At 40.7% G+C, this 17,908-nt stretch overlaps 1 protein-coding gene across 1 annotated transcript in view; it reads right to left on the minus strand.

The window, feature by feature from the left end:
• Nucleotides 1–17,908, minus strand: part of MAP3K21 (mitogen-activated protein kinase kinase kinase 21) — a 60,233-nt gene that overhangs the window by 28,026 nt on the left and 14,299 nt on the right. Inside the window, exons 2-4 of the mRNA XM_040242732.1 lie at nt 12,397–12,577; nt 5,315–5,463; nt 3,832–4,007 (exon numbers count right to left, since the gene is read on the minus strand). Of these exons, the coding sequence (XP_040098666.1) occupies nt 3,832–4,007; nt 5,315–5,463; nt 12,397–12,577 (506 nt within the window). The remainder of the gene's footprint in view (nt 1–3,831; nt 4,008–5,314; nt 5,464–12,396; nt 12,578–17,908) is intronic.

Here is a 17,908-nt window from a genome sequence, read left to right on the forward strand (position 1 = left end):
GCCCCACGCACAGTATTATTATACAGTAGCTCAAGAACTGTTATGCATATATATATATATATATATTTAAACCACAAACAGAACTTTTTTGCTCTTTCCTCTGCAATTAGGTTGGCTATGTGCCTTCAGTATTATGGTCAATGCGAAAGTCTAGTGATGTAATGCTGAGTCATACTACAAAAGTCAAGGTAATTTAACATGGGAGAATGACCCAGTTTCACGATAATCCCATATTTTTATGTCAAGCACTGGAACATGCAAATGGACTCTTTACTTAGCAGAGCATTGTGGTCTATTTAAAAAGAATTCTACTCTTTTAGATAGCTAATGGGAAGTTGAGGTAGTGCAGGCTCAGCCTGGTGCTCTGGGACAACCTAGAGGGTGGGATGGGGTGGGAGGTGGCAAGGAGGTTCAGGAGAGAGGGGATATGTGAATGCCTATCACTGATTCATGCTGATGTATGGCAGAAACCAACACAGCTTTAAACAGCAATTATCCTCCAATTCAAAATAAATAAAGAAAAAAGGAAAAGAATTCTACAATTTTAGAATCACAAATATATGGCATATAAAAATGCCTTCCTAAACAGTGACATAGCTTTATGAAGTCTATCAATAACTTGCAATGTGGTATTGCCCAGACATTTACTGCACATTGCTGTTGTTGTTCAGTGCCAAGTCATGTCCCACTCCTGGTGACACCATGGACTGCAGCATGCCAGGCTTCCCTGTCCTTCATTATCTCCTGGAGTTTGCTTAACTCATATCCATTGAGTCGATAATGCCATCCAACCATCTCTTGTTACCCTCTTCTCCTCCTGCTCTCAATCCTTCCCAGCTTCATGGTCTTTTCCAATGAATCACTGGAAAAGAATAACTGGGTCATTCTTCACATCAGGTTGCTCTTCACATCAGGTGGCCAAGGCATTGGAGCTTCGGCTTCAGCATTAGTCCTTCCAGTGAATACTCAGGATTGATTTCCTTTAGGATGGACTGGTTTAATCTCCTTGCAGTCCAAGGACTCTGAAGAGTCTTCTCCAGCACCATAATTTGAAAGCATAAGTTCCTCAGCACTCAGCCTTCTTTGTGGTCCAATTCTCACATCCATACACAACTGGAAAAACCATAGCTTTGACTATATGGACCTTTGTCAGTAAAGTGATGTCTCTGCTTTTTAATAGGCTGTCTAGGTTTGTCATAGCTTTTCTTCCAAGGAACAAGCGACTTTTAATTTCATGCCTGCAGTCACTGTCTATAGGCCTTTTTTGTACAGTTCTTCTGTGTATTCTTGCCACCTCTTCTTAATATCTTCTGCTTCTATTAGGTCTATACCATTTCTGTCCTTTACTGTGCCCATCTTTGCATGAAATGTTCCCTTGGTATCTCCAGTTTTCTTGAAGACATCTCTAGTCTTTCCCATTCTACTGTTTTCCTCTGTTTCTTTGCATTGTTCACTTAAGAAGGCTTTCTTATCTCTCCTTGCTATTCTCTGGAACTCTGCATTCAGTTGGGTATATCTTTCTGTTTCTCCTTTGCTTTCACTTCTCTTTTTCTCTCAGCTATTTGTAAGGCCTCCTCAGACAACTATTGTCTTCTTGGATTTCTTTTTCTTGGGGATGGTTTTGGTCACTGTCTCCTGTATAATGTTATGAACCTCCGTCTACAGTTCTTCAGGCCCTGTTTACCAGATCTATTCCCTTGAATCTATTCATCACCTCCACTGTATAATCATAAGGGTTTTGATTTAGGTCATAATTGAATGGTCTAGAGGTTTTCCCTATCTTTTTCAATTTAAGTCCGAATTTTGAAATAAGGAGCTCATGATCTGAGCCACAGTCAGCTCCATGTCTTGTTTTTGCTGACTGTATAGAGCTTCTCCATTTCTGGCTGCAAAGAATATAATCAATCTGATCTTGGTATTGGCCATCTGGTGATGTCCATGTGTAGAGTCATCTCTTGTATTGTTGGAAGCACGTGTTTACCATGACCAGTGTGTTCTCTTGGCAAAACTGTTAGCCTTTGCCCTGCTTCATTCTGCACTCCAAGGCCAAACTTGCCTGTTACCCCAGGCATCTCTTTGTTTCCTACTTTTGCATTACAGAGCCTGTAATGAAAAGGACATCTTTTTTTGATGTTAGCTCTAAAAGGTCTTGTAGGTCTTCATAGAACTGTTCAACTTCAGCTTCTTCAGCATTAGAGGTTGGGGCATAGACTTGGATTACTGTGATACTGAATGGTTTGCCTTGGAAATGAACCGAGATCATTCTGTCGTTTTTGAGATTGCAGCAAAGTACTGCATTCTGGACTCTTCCGTTGACTACGAGGGCTACTCCATTTCTTTTAAAGGCAGCTTCCTTGGTGGCTCAGAGAGTAAAGAATCCACTTGCAATGTGGGAGACCTGGGTTCTATCCCTGGGTTGCGAAGATCCCCTGGAGAAGGAAATGGCAACCCACTGCAACATTCTTGCCTGGAGAATTCCATGGACAGAGGAGCCTGGTGGGCTACAGTCCATGGGGTTGCAAAGAGTCAGGCATGACTGAGTGACTAACATACATACATATATACATATATATATATATATATATATATATGCCCACAGTAGTAGAGATAATGGTTATTTGAATCAAATTCACCCTTTCCTGTCCGTTTTAGCTCACTGATTCCTAAAATGTTGATGCCTACTCTTGCCATCTCCTGCTTGACCATGTCCAATTTACCTTGATTCATGGACCTCACATTCAGGTTCTTATGTACAAGAGAAGAATTTAATCTATTGAGCAATTATTCACCTCAGACAGCCAAGATAAACTCTGAGTCATCCAAATGCTAAAGTGTTACAAATTAGCTTTTAAAAAGTAAGTACTGCCACTGAAACACAGCAACACGCCCCAAACTTGGGGGCTTTTGGGGACTGCTGACAGCCAGGCACTACTAGGAACTCATTTCCCAACTTGTCTGCCTTCCTATTAGGTGTGTTTCTGCTTCACCTGCTTTACACTTTGTATGTAGTTAACATATACACAGCTTCAGCATGGTTAACACTCAAGTTTATTACTTTTCTTCTCTTAAAAAGGCATACACCTAGAGCTTCACTCATCATATTAAAAAGTTCAAAAGTTCTTACACAATTTTCCAGTTTCTTCAACAAAGTAATGCTTTAAAGACAAAAAGAGGGGAAAGAAGGGGGAACTAGCATAAAAGAAGTTTTAAAGAACCTAATGGAAACATGCAGGCCGCGTTGAAATTCTGATTTGCACCAATCGACTGTAAGAAGACATCTTTCAGACAGACTGTGACATCTCAGTATGGAATCTTATATGGTATCAAGGAACTACTGTTTTTAAAGATAATAATGGCAAGAAAAATATTTTTAAAATTCTTACCCATCAGAGATGCATTCTGAAGTATTTAAAGGTAAAATGACAAGAGTCTATGTTTTAACTTAAAATATTCCAGTTAAAAAAAAAAAAGATAATAAGAAAAAGAAATGAACAAAGTGACAATCTATTGACAATTATTGAAGCTAGTTAATGCACACAAAGGGTTTAGTATGTCATTCTTTCTCCTTTTTAAAGTTCTTTTTTTAATATTTGAAAATTCCTTTAATAAAATTCCTTTAATAACCTTTAGTAAAAGGTTATTTCTTTTCCAGCTATACATTTTGAGTACAGTTCTGTTTTGTTTTAACAGGAAGGAAAGAATCAACAAATATTGATGTGTGAAAATATTTTTTAATAATGGTTTAGTGGTTTAGTCTAGTGGTTCTTGACTCATGTTCTCCATAATCTTCATGAGTGTGACCATGTTATGCAGTTAATATTTATCACTGACCTTCTCCTTTGTTCTCAACTCATCAAACATTTGCTGAATTTCCAGTTTCCAGTCATCTTGCATGGAATGAAAGGACTCTTGAGGCATTTCAGTCATAACTGCCTTTTCAATTTCAGTCAGTTGTTCAAGAATTGAAGCAAAAGATGGTCGAATATGAGGGTCTTGTTGCCAGCATTCTAAAATAAATAAGAATCATGGTAAGTCCATTTCTCCACTAGTTCAGATTGTCAGCCTGCGTTGACAGGGTCTGTTCAAGATTTTAAACGTCAGTTGATGATGATTTCGAAAATTTTATTTTACACCATGCCTGTGTCAGTAGCCTGTGAAATAATTATTATCAGATAAGGTTCTTGTTGTCTGTATGACTTGACGTTAGTATAAGGATGTGTGCTTCCTCTGCATTACCATGAACTCTATCTCGCCTAAGCTGCCCTCATCACATGACTTCCAGTCTCAGAGTTCTAAAAGTCAATCCAAGAAAACCAAGGTCTCTAAAATGTTATAGTCACAAGGGAGGTTCTAAGCAAGGTAACTTACTGCCCACAAAAAGAGTTACTTAACAGTTTTTAAAAAGATAAGACCAAAATAGATAAGGTCATGGCAAAACCATGCCAGTTGAGACTATAAAAGATAACTGATCATTAGAATTAAAAATAGCACATATGAAGCCAAATCAATATTGCCTTTGAACTCCACTAGTGTATTTGATCGGAGAAGGCAATGGCAACCCACTCCAGCACTCTTGCCTGGAAAATCCCACGGACGGAGGAAGCTGGTAGGCTGCAGTCCATGGGGTTGCTAAGAGTCAGACATGACTGAGTGACTTCACTTTCACTTTTCACTTTCATGCATTGGAGACGGAAATGGCAACCCACTCCGTTCTCGCCTGGAGAATCCCAGGGACGGGGGAGCCTGGTGGGCTGCCGTCTATGGAGTCGCACAGAGTTGGACATGACTGAAGTGACTTAGCAGCAGCAGCAGCAGTATATTTGATGAAAAATTTATTACCATTCAACTGAATTTTGTATAAATGAGTTATTATTAAACTGGACTGTTTTTAAGTTACTTAGTTCATCAAAACTTAATCTGACATCTTAGATCAAAGACATGATTTCTTTTTTTAAAACAGCATAATTATTTAAAATCGTCTGAGAATTAGAATTACAGAAATTACCCTTTTGGTTAAAAAAATATTCAGATGTTCTCTTTTTTTAGAATATTTATTGGAGTATAGCTGTTTCACAATGTTGTGTTAGTTTCTGCTGTACAGCAAAGTGAATCAGCTATGTGTGTGCTTGGTTGCTATATGTACACATATATCCCCTCATTTTTGGATTTCCTTCCCATTTTGGTCGCCACAGAGCACTGAGAAGAGTTCCCTTTGCTGTGTATAGTATGTTCTCACTAGTTATCTATTTCATATACAGATGTTCTAATGAGTGATTCCCCTTGATCCCACAGGCACACAGAGACACCCAAATACCTTTCATGAGCTTGGCAAATGGCTCAGGGCAGGTGGAGGGGATGGGCAGGGTGAGCTTGTTGACCGCCACCCCGTAGGCCACAGCCAGGCCGTCAATGCCACGGTAGGGCACCTCTCCCGTGAGCAGCTCCCACAGCACCACTCCGTAGCTGGAAAGTAGAGTTTTCATAAAGTTAAGTGGGGTTTTTTCCTCATGACACAATCAATGGGAGAAACACATCAGTGCCTTCATCCAGATCCTAATAATCTTCTCTTCCAACAAAGCCCATAGGGGCCCTTATCCCAGTGTGAGAGGTAGGTTCTTCCACTTAACATTCCAAACATATGCAATTACTCTCCTTCCAGAAATCAGTTATGCCTTCTTCTGAGGAAGTGAAACTACTTAGTGGATAGGAAAGCTTAAAAGCAGAACATGACTGAATTAAACAGGGTCCAGAACCAGGCCTTTTCATACTGTTGAGCTGACTTATTGGAAAAGACCCTGATGCTGGGAAAGACTGAGGGCAGGAGGAGAAGGGGGCGACAGAGGATGAGATAGTCAGATGGCATCACCGACTCAATGGACATGGGTTTGAGTAAACTCTGGGAGATAGTAACGACAGGAAGGCTTGGTGTGTTGCAGTTTGTGGGATCACAAAGAGTCGGACACGAATGAGCAACTGAACAACAACAAGAACCAGGCCACACATAAAGAGCAATATGGCTGTTCTGATGTTTGTTCTTCTGTCTCATTTTTTCCACACCTCCTGAAGATCTTCAGGACACTGAAGATTCCAGCCCTACAGAATTTCATGCTATACAGCACAGGACTGAAGTCCAGTCATGCTGTTTTAAAACAGGGTTTTGAAATTGCTTCTCTCTGCCTCTCCCTTTATATTTAGGAGATGTGTTACTCATGTTTCTACCTAATGCCTACTAGTAACGGACAAAGAAATCCTGTGGGCCTCCCTGAGCCTGCTGGGAGGACATGACGCATCTTTTTTATAACTGAGGGAGGAAAAGTGAAAGGAGAATAAAAAACAAGCAACAAGAGAGGCAGCCAAGCTCTTCAAAGCATCAGCAGATGTGATATAGGTGTGTGCTGTGCTGTGCTTAGTCACTCAGTCGTGTCCAACTCTTTGTGACCCCATGGACTGTAGCCTGCAAGGCTCCTCTGTCCATGGGGAACTCCAAGCAAGAATACTGGAATGGGTAGCATATCCCTCCTCCAGGGGATCTCCCCAACCCAGGGATCGTCTCTTGCATTGCAGGTGGATTCTTTACCAGCTGAGTCACTGCTGTTTCAGTTCAAGGGCAAGTGAAATGACACACAAGAACCAGCAAACTCACAGTAGAAGGATCTCGAAATGAATTTTTAAATGAAGCTGAAGGACCAAATTTCAGTTCACATCCGTACTAGAGACTCTGAGTTGGTCCAGTTCAAGAGAGTACAGGGGAGCATAGCAATAAGCCTTGAACATTATACATATTTATTTTCTTCTACAAAACCAATCAGAACCTTAGTTTTTCTCTGTTGTTGTTGCTTAGTTGCTAAGTCATGTCCTACTTTTTGTGACTTCATGGACTGTAGCCCACCAGGTTCCTCTGTCCATGGGATTTCCCAGGCAAGAATACTGGAGTGCCATTTCCTTCTCCAGGGGATCTTCTTGTCCCAGGGCTCAAACCTGCATTTCTTGCATTGGCAGGCAGATTCTTTACCACTGAGCCACTAGGAAAGTCATCTTCAAAACAGAAAGTGCAGTCACTCTTGACACTCATCTGACTTTAAAACACATAAGCATGGGGATGGGACACGGGTTTGTACCTATGGCTGATTCTTGTTGATGTATGACAGAAAACCACAAAATTCTGTACAGCAATTATCCTTCAATTAAAAATTCAAAAAAATTTAGCATATAAGGAAGGAGCATATTTGCTTCAGGCTCTATTAACATAAGGGGCTTCCCTTGTAGCTCAGTACATTCCTTCCCTCGGTAAGGAATCTGCCTGCAGTGCAGGAGATCTGGGTTCGATTCCTGGGTTGGAAAGATCCCCTGGAGAAGGAAACGGCAACCCACTCCAGTATCTCTGCCTGGAGAATCCCATGAACAGAGGGACCTGGCAGGCTACAGGCCATGGGATTGCAAGAGTTGGACATGACTTAACAACTAAACCACCACTATTAACATAAGAAGTACAGTGCTATTCACTTTTCTAATATTTTCAAACTTCATTAACTAAGTTAAAAAAAGTTTGAATGTTTTTGTGTTTGTGTGAGTTAAGTTTTATTTGGGGGCATAATGAGGACTATGGCCCAGGTAGCTCTGGAAAACTGCTCCAAAGAGGTAGGGGGAAGGTCAGTGTTATATATGACTCTAGTGCAGGCAAGCATAACTTTTTGGCAGAGGCTGGCCAGTCACCAGGAAAGGATAAAAGTTTGAAACTTAAAGAAGTAACTTCTCATTTCTTCTGTTTGCTGCTTATATATGATATTTGAGCATAGTTTTAAAGACAGCAGACAAAAGGCAGTAAAATATGCCTAAGCAAAGGCAAAACAGCTCAGAAGCAACAAAAGTCATGTAACTGTGCGTTGGAATTGATTTCTGAGTCTCATTTGATTATCTCCTGATCTTAAGAGATACAGTGATTCACGGTATCACAAATACCAAAAGGCGTCTGTGAAAAAGGCCTGGTCTGCACGGAGACTCTGGAGCCCCGGTGCCCGTCATCCTGGCCATGACCACTGCCTTTATGGGTCTCTCCAGTAGTGCCCACTGGACTCTAGACTACACTGGAAACATTCAGAAAGGGATGTAGAAACAACAGAATGTGCCCATTCCAATGGGGCTCACGGATCCTCCAGCTGATGTTCTGCTGGCTCAGAAGCAGAGGTGCTCCGTCCTGCGGCCCCTGAGGCCAGGGCTCCTTCTCCACCAGGAGGAGAAAGAGAGCAGCACTGAAAAGCACCTGGACCTGGAAGCAGCAGACCCGGGGCTGAGCTGTGGGACTGTTACTCCCGGCTGGCTGTGTCTCACCCACGCGGCCGTGAAGCTGAGCTTGAATCTCTGACCAAGTATTAGGGATATCTGCCCTACCCTCTCAAAGCGCTGCTTTACGTATTTTTATAAAAGGAATATATAATGCAGTACTTCTAAGTTAGATAATGCTATAAGTATTAGTAATTAAGTTGTAAACAGGTTTTTTCGAAAGTTATCTGCTTAGTTTCTTAAAAATTATCTGTATTATGATGCATTAGCAGAGACACATACTTAATTTCAAGAGTAAGTAAACTTAATTTACAGTTCAGTCAACAAAAATCATTTCAGAGCAAGAGACCAAAAAATTCTTAGAATAACTGAAAACTGCCTAAATTCAAAGAAGCTTCCTTGCTATTCTCAATAGAAAATAACAAAATTAAAACAATAACAGCACAGCTTTGCCCCTTGGAAGTTTCAGAGAATGAATAATTTAGGATAGGTCATTTTTCCAGAGTGAAGTAGTCTGGTAAGAACCAATCTGGAAAAAAAATTGGGGGGGGGGTACTATTTCTATGGGACAATTTCTAAAGCATTATGCATATTTTTCTGCTCTCTGAAACTCAGTGGGATATAGTATAAAAAGCCCTCTGCTAAGAACACAGGTGATCTAATGATTAAGGGCTGTGGTGGCAGGAACACGGCTCTTAAGCCAGGGATCAGAGCATGCTATTCATTAGCTTTACAATTCTGAGGAAATGTCTAAATCTGTCAGTGTGAACCTGGGGTAATCACAGGAGTCACAGTAAAAGTTCAGTGATAATATCTGCCAAAGTTATCTTGTAGGGTAGTAACTGGTAAGGAGGGAAGAGGCAGAAAGAGGACCATCACTAAATACACTAGTATATACATATAATACCAGCCCCACGGACCAGGGCGATGCTTCTTGAATGCAATTGTTTTTATGGGAATATTACAAAGGAGGTTCTCAGGCAAAGGTCTGTGTAGTTCAGAGGGACAGCCTTCCCTGCCTTCCGCATTCTGACACCTAGGACTGTGCTGTAACATACTGATGCATTCTGGAGGTGTGTGCGGACGTCTGGCTCCACGCCAGGTGGCCATGCAGGCCAGTAGTCTCAGGTCTTTTTCATACATTTCAGGCTGTCTTTTGCTCCTGTCACCTACTCTGTTCTCAACTGCCTTTTTAAAAATTTTTCTTTTTTTTACCAGCTTAGCATCCTTCTCCCCTCTTCTGATTAGATGCTTCTACTGAAAATCAGACAACCAAGCTTATATTATACAACTGAGAAAAGAACAGATTTTGAGGGAATTCTCTCCATGAGTGTTTGGACTTCAAGACCCAGACTGTGACTGATTTTAGAAATTCTTTTTTCCTTACTTCTTGATTCTATGTTTATAGGCAATGAGGTTGCTATAAAGCATTTATGCAGATTGCACAGCATTTGTATAGGTTATAATTACATAGTTTATTTTAAAAGGCACACAACTAGTAAAATGGTTACAGTGTTAAGTAATTATACAGAATGTAAAATTGATTTGTGGTACATTTTATGAGTTTTCAGAGTCTTGAAGTATAATTTCTTAAAATAGTCACCTACTTCACTTAAGTATGTTGGCATTATATGTTCAGAAAATTATTGTGATTAAGTCAAGAACAACACATCTAATATCTTATAAAGACACATGTGCTCAGTCTCAGCAGAGTATAAGTCATTAAGTAAGGGGTGAGGCCCAAGCGTTTGTATTTCTCAAAACGGCCCAAAGACACTATAGAACCCCTGGCACAGGTGATAAATTTCTTAAAAGTCATAAGTAGAACAATTAAATTAGAAGGCCTTATTTATACACTGCTGGTGGAATGAGGACTGGTGGAAAGCAGTCTGGCAGTTCCTCAAATGATTAACTATATAATTACCCCGTGGCCCAGCAATTTCACTCCTATCCAAGAGAAGGAAAACTCGTGTCCTCACAAAAACTTTTTCACAGATGCTCACAGCAGCATTATTCAGAATTAGTCAATAAGTGGAAACAACCCCAATGCCATCAACTGATAAATGGACAAGAAAATGTGGTATGATCCACCCAGTGGAATATTATTCAACAATAAATAAGAATGAAAGTCTGACACATTCTATGACATGAACCTTGAAAATATGCTAACTGAAAAGCCAGTCAGAGGACTGCATATTATATAATTCCATTTATACAGAATGTCCAGGAGAAGCAAATCTGAAGATACAAAACATAGATTCATGACTGCCTTGGGCTGGGAGGGATGAAGTTTTGAGGGAGATGGCTACCTTAAATAGGATTTCTTTTATGGATTATGAAAATGTTCTAAATTGTGGTGATGAAGGTATACAACTCTATTAATATATTAAAAGCCATGAAATTTCACAGTTTAAACTGGCCAATTCAATAGTTTGTATGATGTGTGAATTATATCTCAATAAAGCTGTTAAAACAACAACAATTTAAAAAAAAACAAAAAACCCTGGAGTTTTAATACTAGTCACACAGCATTTTATGAGCCTCAAATGAAGGCCAGTAAGCTCCTGGTGCCTTGTAAGTATAAACAGAGTTATTCTGTTGTTCTCTGTGTTGTTCTGGTATGAATGGTGTCTTCACTCCCTAATGAGACAAAGCTGAATGGAAAATTCAGATAACCTGGATAACCTGGGATCCCATTTTGGTCCAGCTCTCCATTCCCAAACCAGAAGCATTAATCTTCAGATGATTCAATCTATAAAATGAAGGAGCTGATATAAATTTTTTCTTCAAACTCCTTCCATGCTAACATTCTGTGTGTGAGTCATGCGGAATCAAAATTTTCCTTAAAGTGAGATTTGTGTTTATCTAGCAACAGGTCTTACAAAATGCTATTACTGTTAACTCAAACTATAACTAGTTTTAATCAAACCTCTGATTTAATAAGATTCTCCTATCAAATGGAAGTCCTAGGACAATCAAAATCTCAAGTTACCCATTCCGTCATGATTATAGCTATCTTGATCAAAACCACAAAACCTTCAAAAAGGCTCATACAGATCTTCCCCAACTCACAACGGAGTCACATCTGGATAACTCCATAGTAAGCTGAAAATATCAGAAAGCTGAAAATGCATTTAATGCGCCTGACGTTATAGACGGTTAGCCCGTGTGTGTGCTGTGCTGTCGCTTCAGTCGTGTCCGACTCTTTGCGACCCTACGGACTCAGCCCGTCAGGCTCCTCTGTCCATGGGGTTCTGCAGGCAAGAACACTGGAGTGGGTTGCCATGCCCTCCTCCAGAGGATCTTCCTAAGCCAGGGATCAAACCCACAGCTCTTCTGTCTCCTGCACTAGCAAGCGGGTTCTTTACTACTGACACCACCTGGGAAGACCAAGCTTAGCCCAGTCTTTCTAAAAGTGCTCAGAACACTTACATTAGTCTAGAGTTGGGCAAAATCATCTAACACAAAGCCTAAAGCTGATCTTATGTTGAATATCTTGTGTAGTTGGTTGCATACGATACCAAAACTGAAAAGCAGGGTGGTTGTCTGGGTTCAGAATGGTTGTAAGTGTATTGGTTGTTTCCCCTCCTGATGGTGGTGCTGACCAGGAGCTGCAGCTCACTGCCTTTGCCTGGCATCACAAGAGAGGACTGGACCATGTGTCACTAGGCTGGGAAAGATCAAAACGCCAAATCCCAAGTACAGTTTTTAGGAAGTGCCTGCCACTTTTGCACCATTGTAAAGTCAAAAAAATTCTTAAGTGGAACAACCACAAACTGTGGACCATCTTTACTATTCGTTATGCTCAGAATTGCTCAATACTTTGGGACTCATTTCAGGCTTCCCTGTTGGCTCACATGGTAAAGAATTTGCCTGCAATGAAGAAGACCCGGGTTTGATCTCTGGATCAGGAAGATCCCCTGGAGAAGAAAATGGCAACCCACTCCAGTATTCTTGCCTGCAGAATCCCATGGACAGAGGAGCCTGGCGGGCTACAGTCCATGGGGTCACAAAAAGTTGGACACGACTAAGCAACTAACACTTGAGACTCATTTAATGGAAGTGCAGCAGCCAGTTTCTACTAACATCTGCAAGAGCAAAATGCATAGTGCTTACCTCCAGATGTCGCTTCCCTTGGAAAACAAAGAAGACTTGATAACTTCCGGGGCCATCCAGGCATACGTGCCTGCTGCGCTCATCCTGGTAGTCCTGTGCCATTCCCTCGCCAAGCCAAAGTCTGTAATCTTCAGTGTCTTGTTGCAGATGTCATCATACTCTATCTTCTCGAGTAGCAAAACTAAGGGAAAAACAAAGGGAGAGTGTTCACATATTTTTATAAAATTTCAGTGGCTTTTAAAATACAATCTTCACTGCAGTTAGCTGTGAAGAGAATAAACCTTCATTTTACCATTTTATCTTATTAATACATCATGCTTTTCATAGCCTTTAGTGGGTCATTTGTGCCTGAAGTTACAAGTTTAAAAAAATCCAGACACAATACAGCTTAGCATCTTTATGAGAAAGCAAATGATTTCTAGGGGCAAGTAACATTTAACTGAGATATCACAAGGAGAATCAGAAGTCTCTGAAAGTTTATGTGACAGGAAAATAATACATGGTTTTCTTCCAAGAAGTTAGGTCCTAATCTAAAAATGTAGTGTTTTCTACTGAATGTATTAGAGTATTGCAAGTAGATGGCATATTATCATAAATCATTATTATCAAAGATTATCTTAAGTTTGCCAAATGCGAATAGACATGTTAACCCATTAAGTTATTTTATGAGGTTGGATTGCTTTACCAAAGATCAGAATATAGCAAAAAGTAAAAATTTCTAAGAAACATTATACAGATCCTGGTTTCCCCAGCCCCCTGACAAAATGCAGAGTGTGCAAGAGCAGCTTTCAGGAGCTGAGCTGAGGTCAGGGCTGCCCTGAGCTCTCACGTGTGTGCGTGCATGCTAAGTCCTTTCCATCGGGTCCCTTTGCCACACTCAGGTAGCAGAAGCTAAAACAACCCTGCTTCCCATCACTGCCCACCTGTACCCACTCGCCCCGCCCTTCCCAGAGCCTTAGGTTCCTCTCTCCCCTGGTATATTTCTCTGCCTATAACCAAGCAGAAATATCCCACTGTTTTCCATGAGGCTCTGATGCAGCTGCGTATCCATGCTACTCCTTCCCGTTTGCTACAAAACGGATGGTTTAAACCTACTGTGTTTTCTAACTTTCCTCCTTGCTCCTTCCTTAAAACCCTCCTTCTAGCCTGCAGCTCAGTTATTCCAGTTCAACCTAATGCCCCACAGCCGTGAAATTAAAAGACACTTGCTCCTTGGAAGAAAAGCTCTGACCAACCTAGACAGCATATTAAAAAGTGGAGACATTACTTTGCCAACAAAGGTCTGTCTAGTCAAGGCTATGGTTTTTCCAGTGGTCATGTATGGATGTGAGAGCTGGACTATAAAGAAAGCTGACCACCGAAGAATTGATGCTTTTGAACTGTGGTGTTGGAGAAGACTCTTGAGAGTCCCTTGAACTGCAAGGTGATCCAACCAGTCCATCCTAAAGGAAATCAGTCCTGAATATTCATTGGAAGGACTGATGCTGAAGCAGAAACTCCAATAGTTTGTCAACCTGATGCAAAGAATAGACTCATTGGTAAAGACCCTGATGTTGGGAAAGATTGAAGATGGGAGGAGAAGGGGGCAACAGAGGATGAGATGGTTGGATGGCATCACTGACTCAATGGACATGAGTTTGAGTAAATTCTGGGAGTTGGTGATGGACAGGAGGCCTGGCGTGCTGCAGTCCATGGGGTCACAAAGAGTCGGACACGACTGAGTGACTGAACTGAACTGAATGCCCCGCAGGTGCCCCTCCCCCACTACCCTGCCACCATCTTATGCTGAATTACAGTCCTTCTCTCTGGACCAGATGTTGGCCCTCTCCTTTGTCACCCACATACCAACCCAAGTAGATTCATCTTCCTACAGCTCTGTGGCACCCTTTTACCTTTTTAAGCCTCTCATGAATAAACTACCAATACATGTCACAATAGCAATGACTCTCAAAACCACTACACTAAGAGAAGGAAACCCCACATGAAGGGTTTCATACAGTGATTCTGTGTGACATCCTGGAAGAGGGACAGAAATCAGACCAGCAGCTTTGGAGGCTGAAGGGAAAGGTCTGAGGGCAGCACTCCATGGGAGAGTTTTTCCACGGTATGCAAATTCTCTCTTTTGGTGGTGGTGGTGGTGGTTACAGGATTATATCTATCTGTCAAAACTCCTCACAAAACTCTCACTGTTTGCAGATGACATGATCCTCTACACAGAAAACCCTAAAGACTCCACCAGAAAATTACTAGAGCTAATCAATGAATATAGTCAAGTTGCAGGATATAAATCAACACACAGAAATCCCTTGCATTCCTATACACTAATAATGAGAAACTAGAGAAATTAAGGAAACAATTCCATTCACTATTGCAACGAAAAGAATAAAATACTTGGGAATATATCTACCTAAAGAAACAAAAGACCTATATATAGAAAGCTATAAAACACTGGTGAAAGAAATCAAAGAGGACACTAATAGATGGAGAAATATACCATGTTCATGGATCAGAAGAATCAATATAGTGAAAATGAGTATACTACCCAAAACAATCTATAGAGTCAATGCAATCCCTGTCAAGCTACCAACGGTATTTTTCACAGAGCTAGAACAAATAATTTCACAGTTTGTATGGAAATACAAAAAACCTCGAATAGCCAAAGCAATCTTGAGAAAGAAGAATAGAATTGGAGGAATCAACCTGCCTGACTTCAGGCTATACTACAAAGCTACAGTCATCAAGACAGTATGTTACTGGCACAAAGACAGAAATATAGATCAATGGAACAAAATAGAAAGCCCAGAGATAAACGCACACACCTATGGACACCTTATCTTTGACAAAGGAGGCAAGAATATACAATGGAGAAAAGACAATCACTTTAACAAGTAGTGCTGGGAAAACTGGTCAACCACTTGTAAAAGAATGAAACTAGAACACTTTCTAACACCATACACAAAAACAAACTCAAAATGGATTAAAGATCTAAATGTAAGACCAGAAACTATAAAACTCCTAGAGGAGAACATAGTCAAAACACCCTCCGACATAAATCACAGCAGGATCCTCTATGAGCCGCCTCCCAGAATATTGGAAATAAAAGCAAAAATAAACAAATGGGACCTAATTAAACTTAAAAGCTTCTGCACAACAAAGGAAACTCCAAGCAAGGTGAAAAGACAGCCTTCAGAATGGGAGAAAATAATAGCAAATAAAGCAACTGACAAGCAACTAATCTCAAAAATATACAAGCAACTCCTGCAGCTCAATTCCAGAAAAATAAATGACCCAGTCAAAACATGGGCCAAAGAACTACACAGACAATTCTGCAAAGAAGACATACAGATGGCTAACAAACACATGAAAAGATGCTCAACATCACTCATTATCAGAGAATGCAAATCAAAACCATAATGAGGTACCATTTCACACCAGTCAGAATGGCTGCGATCCAAAAGTCCACAAGCAATAAATGCTGGAGAAGGTGTGGAGAAAAGGGAACACTCTTACACTGCTGGTGGGAATGCAAACTAGTACAGCCACTATGGAGAACAGTGTGGAGATTCCTTAAAAAACTGGAAATAGAACCGCCTTATGACCCAGCAATCCCACTGCTGGGCATACACACAGAGGAAACCAGAATCGAAAGAGACACATGTACCCCAGTGTTCATCGCAGCACTGTTTATAATAGCCAGGACATGGAAGCAACCTAGATGTCCATCAGCAGATGGATGGATAAGAAAGCTGTGGTACATATACACAATGGAGTATTACTCAGCCATTAAAAAGAAAACATTTGAATCAATTCTAATGAGGTGGATGAAACTGGAGCCGATTATACAGAGTGAAGTAAGCCAGAAAGAAAAACACCAATACAGTATACTAACGCATATATATGGAATTTAGAAAGATGGTAACAATAACCATGTATGCGAGACAGTGAAAGAGACACAGATATATAGAACAGTCTTTTGGATTCTGTGGGAGAGGGAGAGGGTGGGATGATTTGGGAGAATGGCATTGAAACATGTATAGTATCATATATGAAACGAATCAGCAGTCCAGGTTCGATGCATGATACTGGATGCTCGGGGCTGGTGCACTGGGATGACCCAGAGGGACGGTATGGGGAGGGAGGTGGGAGGGGGGTTCAGGACGGGGAACATGTGTATACCTGTGGCAGATTCATGTTGATGTATGGAAAAACCAATACAATATTGTAAAGTAATTAACCTCCAATCAAAATAAATAAATTTATATTAAAAATAAAAGAGGAAAAAAGGAAAAAAAGCCCTGTGTTGGCAATAATATGGAGAAATTGGAACCCACGTACAGTGTGGGTGGGAATGTAAAATGTGTCTCTGCCATGCAAAACAATTTGGTAGTTCCTTAAAAGTTAAACATAGAATAATGGAATTATCATATGACCTAGCAATTCCACTCCTAGGTAGGTGCATACCCCAAAGAAATAAAAACAAGTGTTCAAACAAAAACTTGTACATGAAAAAAAAAAAAAAACTCATCAAAGTGAACCCTCAGAGGGTGAGTTTTACTCTATGTAAATTATATCTTAATAAGCCTGCATTTGAAAATATTCCATGATTCCCCATAACTCAGAGATAGTATCCACACTCTGAAACCTGGGCAATCACAGCCCCTAGATTCACACAGCAAGCTACATTCAAACCATGCCCAGTTCCTCTACGGATAAGCTTCCTCTGCTCAAGCCAAGCTGGCTGCTCCTCCAGCCCAAACAGTATCTGCTCAGTGACATCTCCCAGATATCCTGGGTCAGGAACCATCACGTCCCCCACACTCACGGGGTCTCTGTGTTTCTGTGACAGCTCTGCGAGGCATCAGGTACCACAGCGTTTGCGTTTACTTGATGCCTCCACTACTGTGAGCTCTGAGATAGTAAGTGTGAAAGAGTGAGTGTGTGAGTGAGGGGGGGAGAGAGTGTGTGTGTGGTGGGGATGGCAGGAGAGGAGAAAGATGGTAAGAAACTTGTACATTCATGCTCACCCGCACGGAACCACTCTGCGTTGCCTGATTCAGCACAGGTGCATTGAGTTTACAGGTGAAATGAACAAAACATGCCCATTCTTATGTTTATCCTTTGCCCATGCCAACTCCCATCTAACAGAAATAATAAGAGTCCATAAGAGTCATTGGTAACTGTCAATATTCACTATATTCCTTGTACTTTACAGGCGTTATTTCATTTAATTCTCACAAAAATCGCAAGAGACAGGTCTTCATGATCAGAAGATAACTAATACTGAAAAAGAATTGAGCAACACAGTGAATCCAATCAAACAGCAATCCAAATTTCAGAGTTAATAGAGTGTATGTCTTTGTGTGTGCAGGGGTAATTATTATTCAGGTTTCACCTTGAAAAATAACATGAAAAAAGTCTATTTTAATCTTTTTGCCAGTTTTTCTAAATGTCCTATGGACATCTAATAGCAACATATGAGATACAAAATTTTAAATATATTTATGCAGGATAC

Source organism: Oryx dammah, unplaced genomic scaffold (genome assembly GCF_014754425.2).
Source record: "Oryx dammah isolate SB20612 unplaced genomic scaffold, SCBI_Odam_1.1 HiC_scaffold_6, whole genome shotgun sequence".
Lineage (NCBI taxonomy): Eukaryota > Metazoa > Chordata > Mammalia > Artiodactyla > Bovidae > Oryx > Oryx dammah.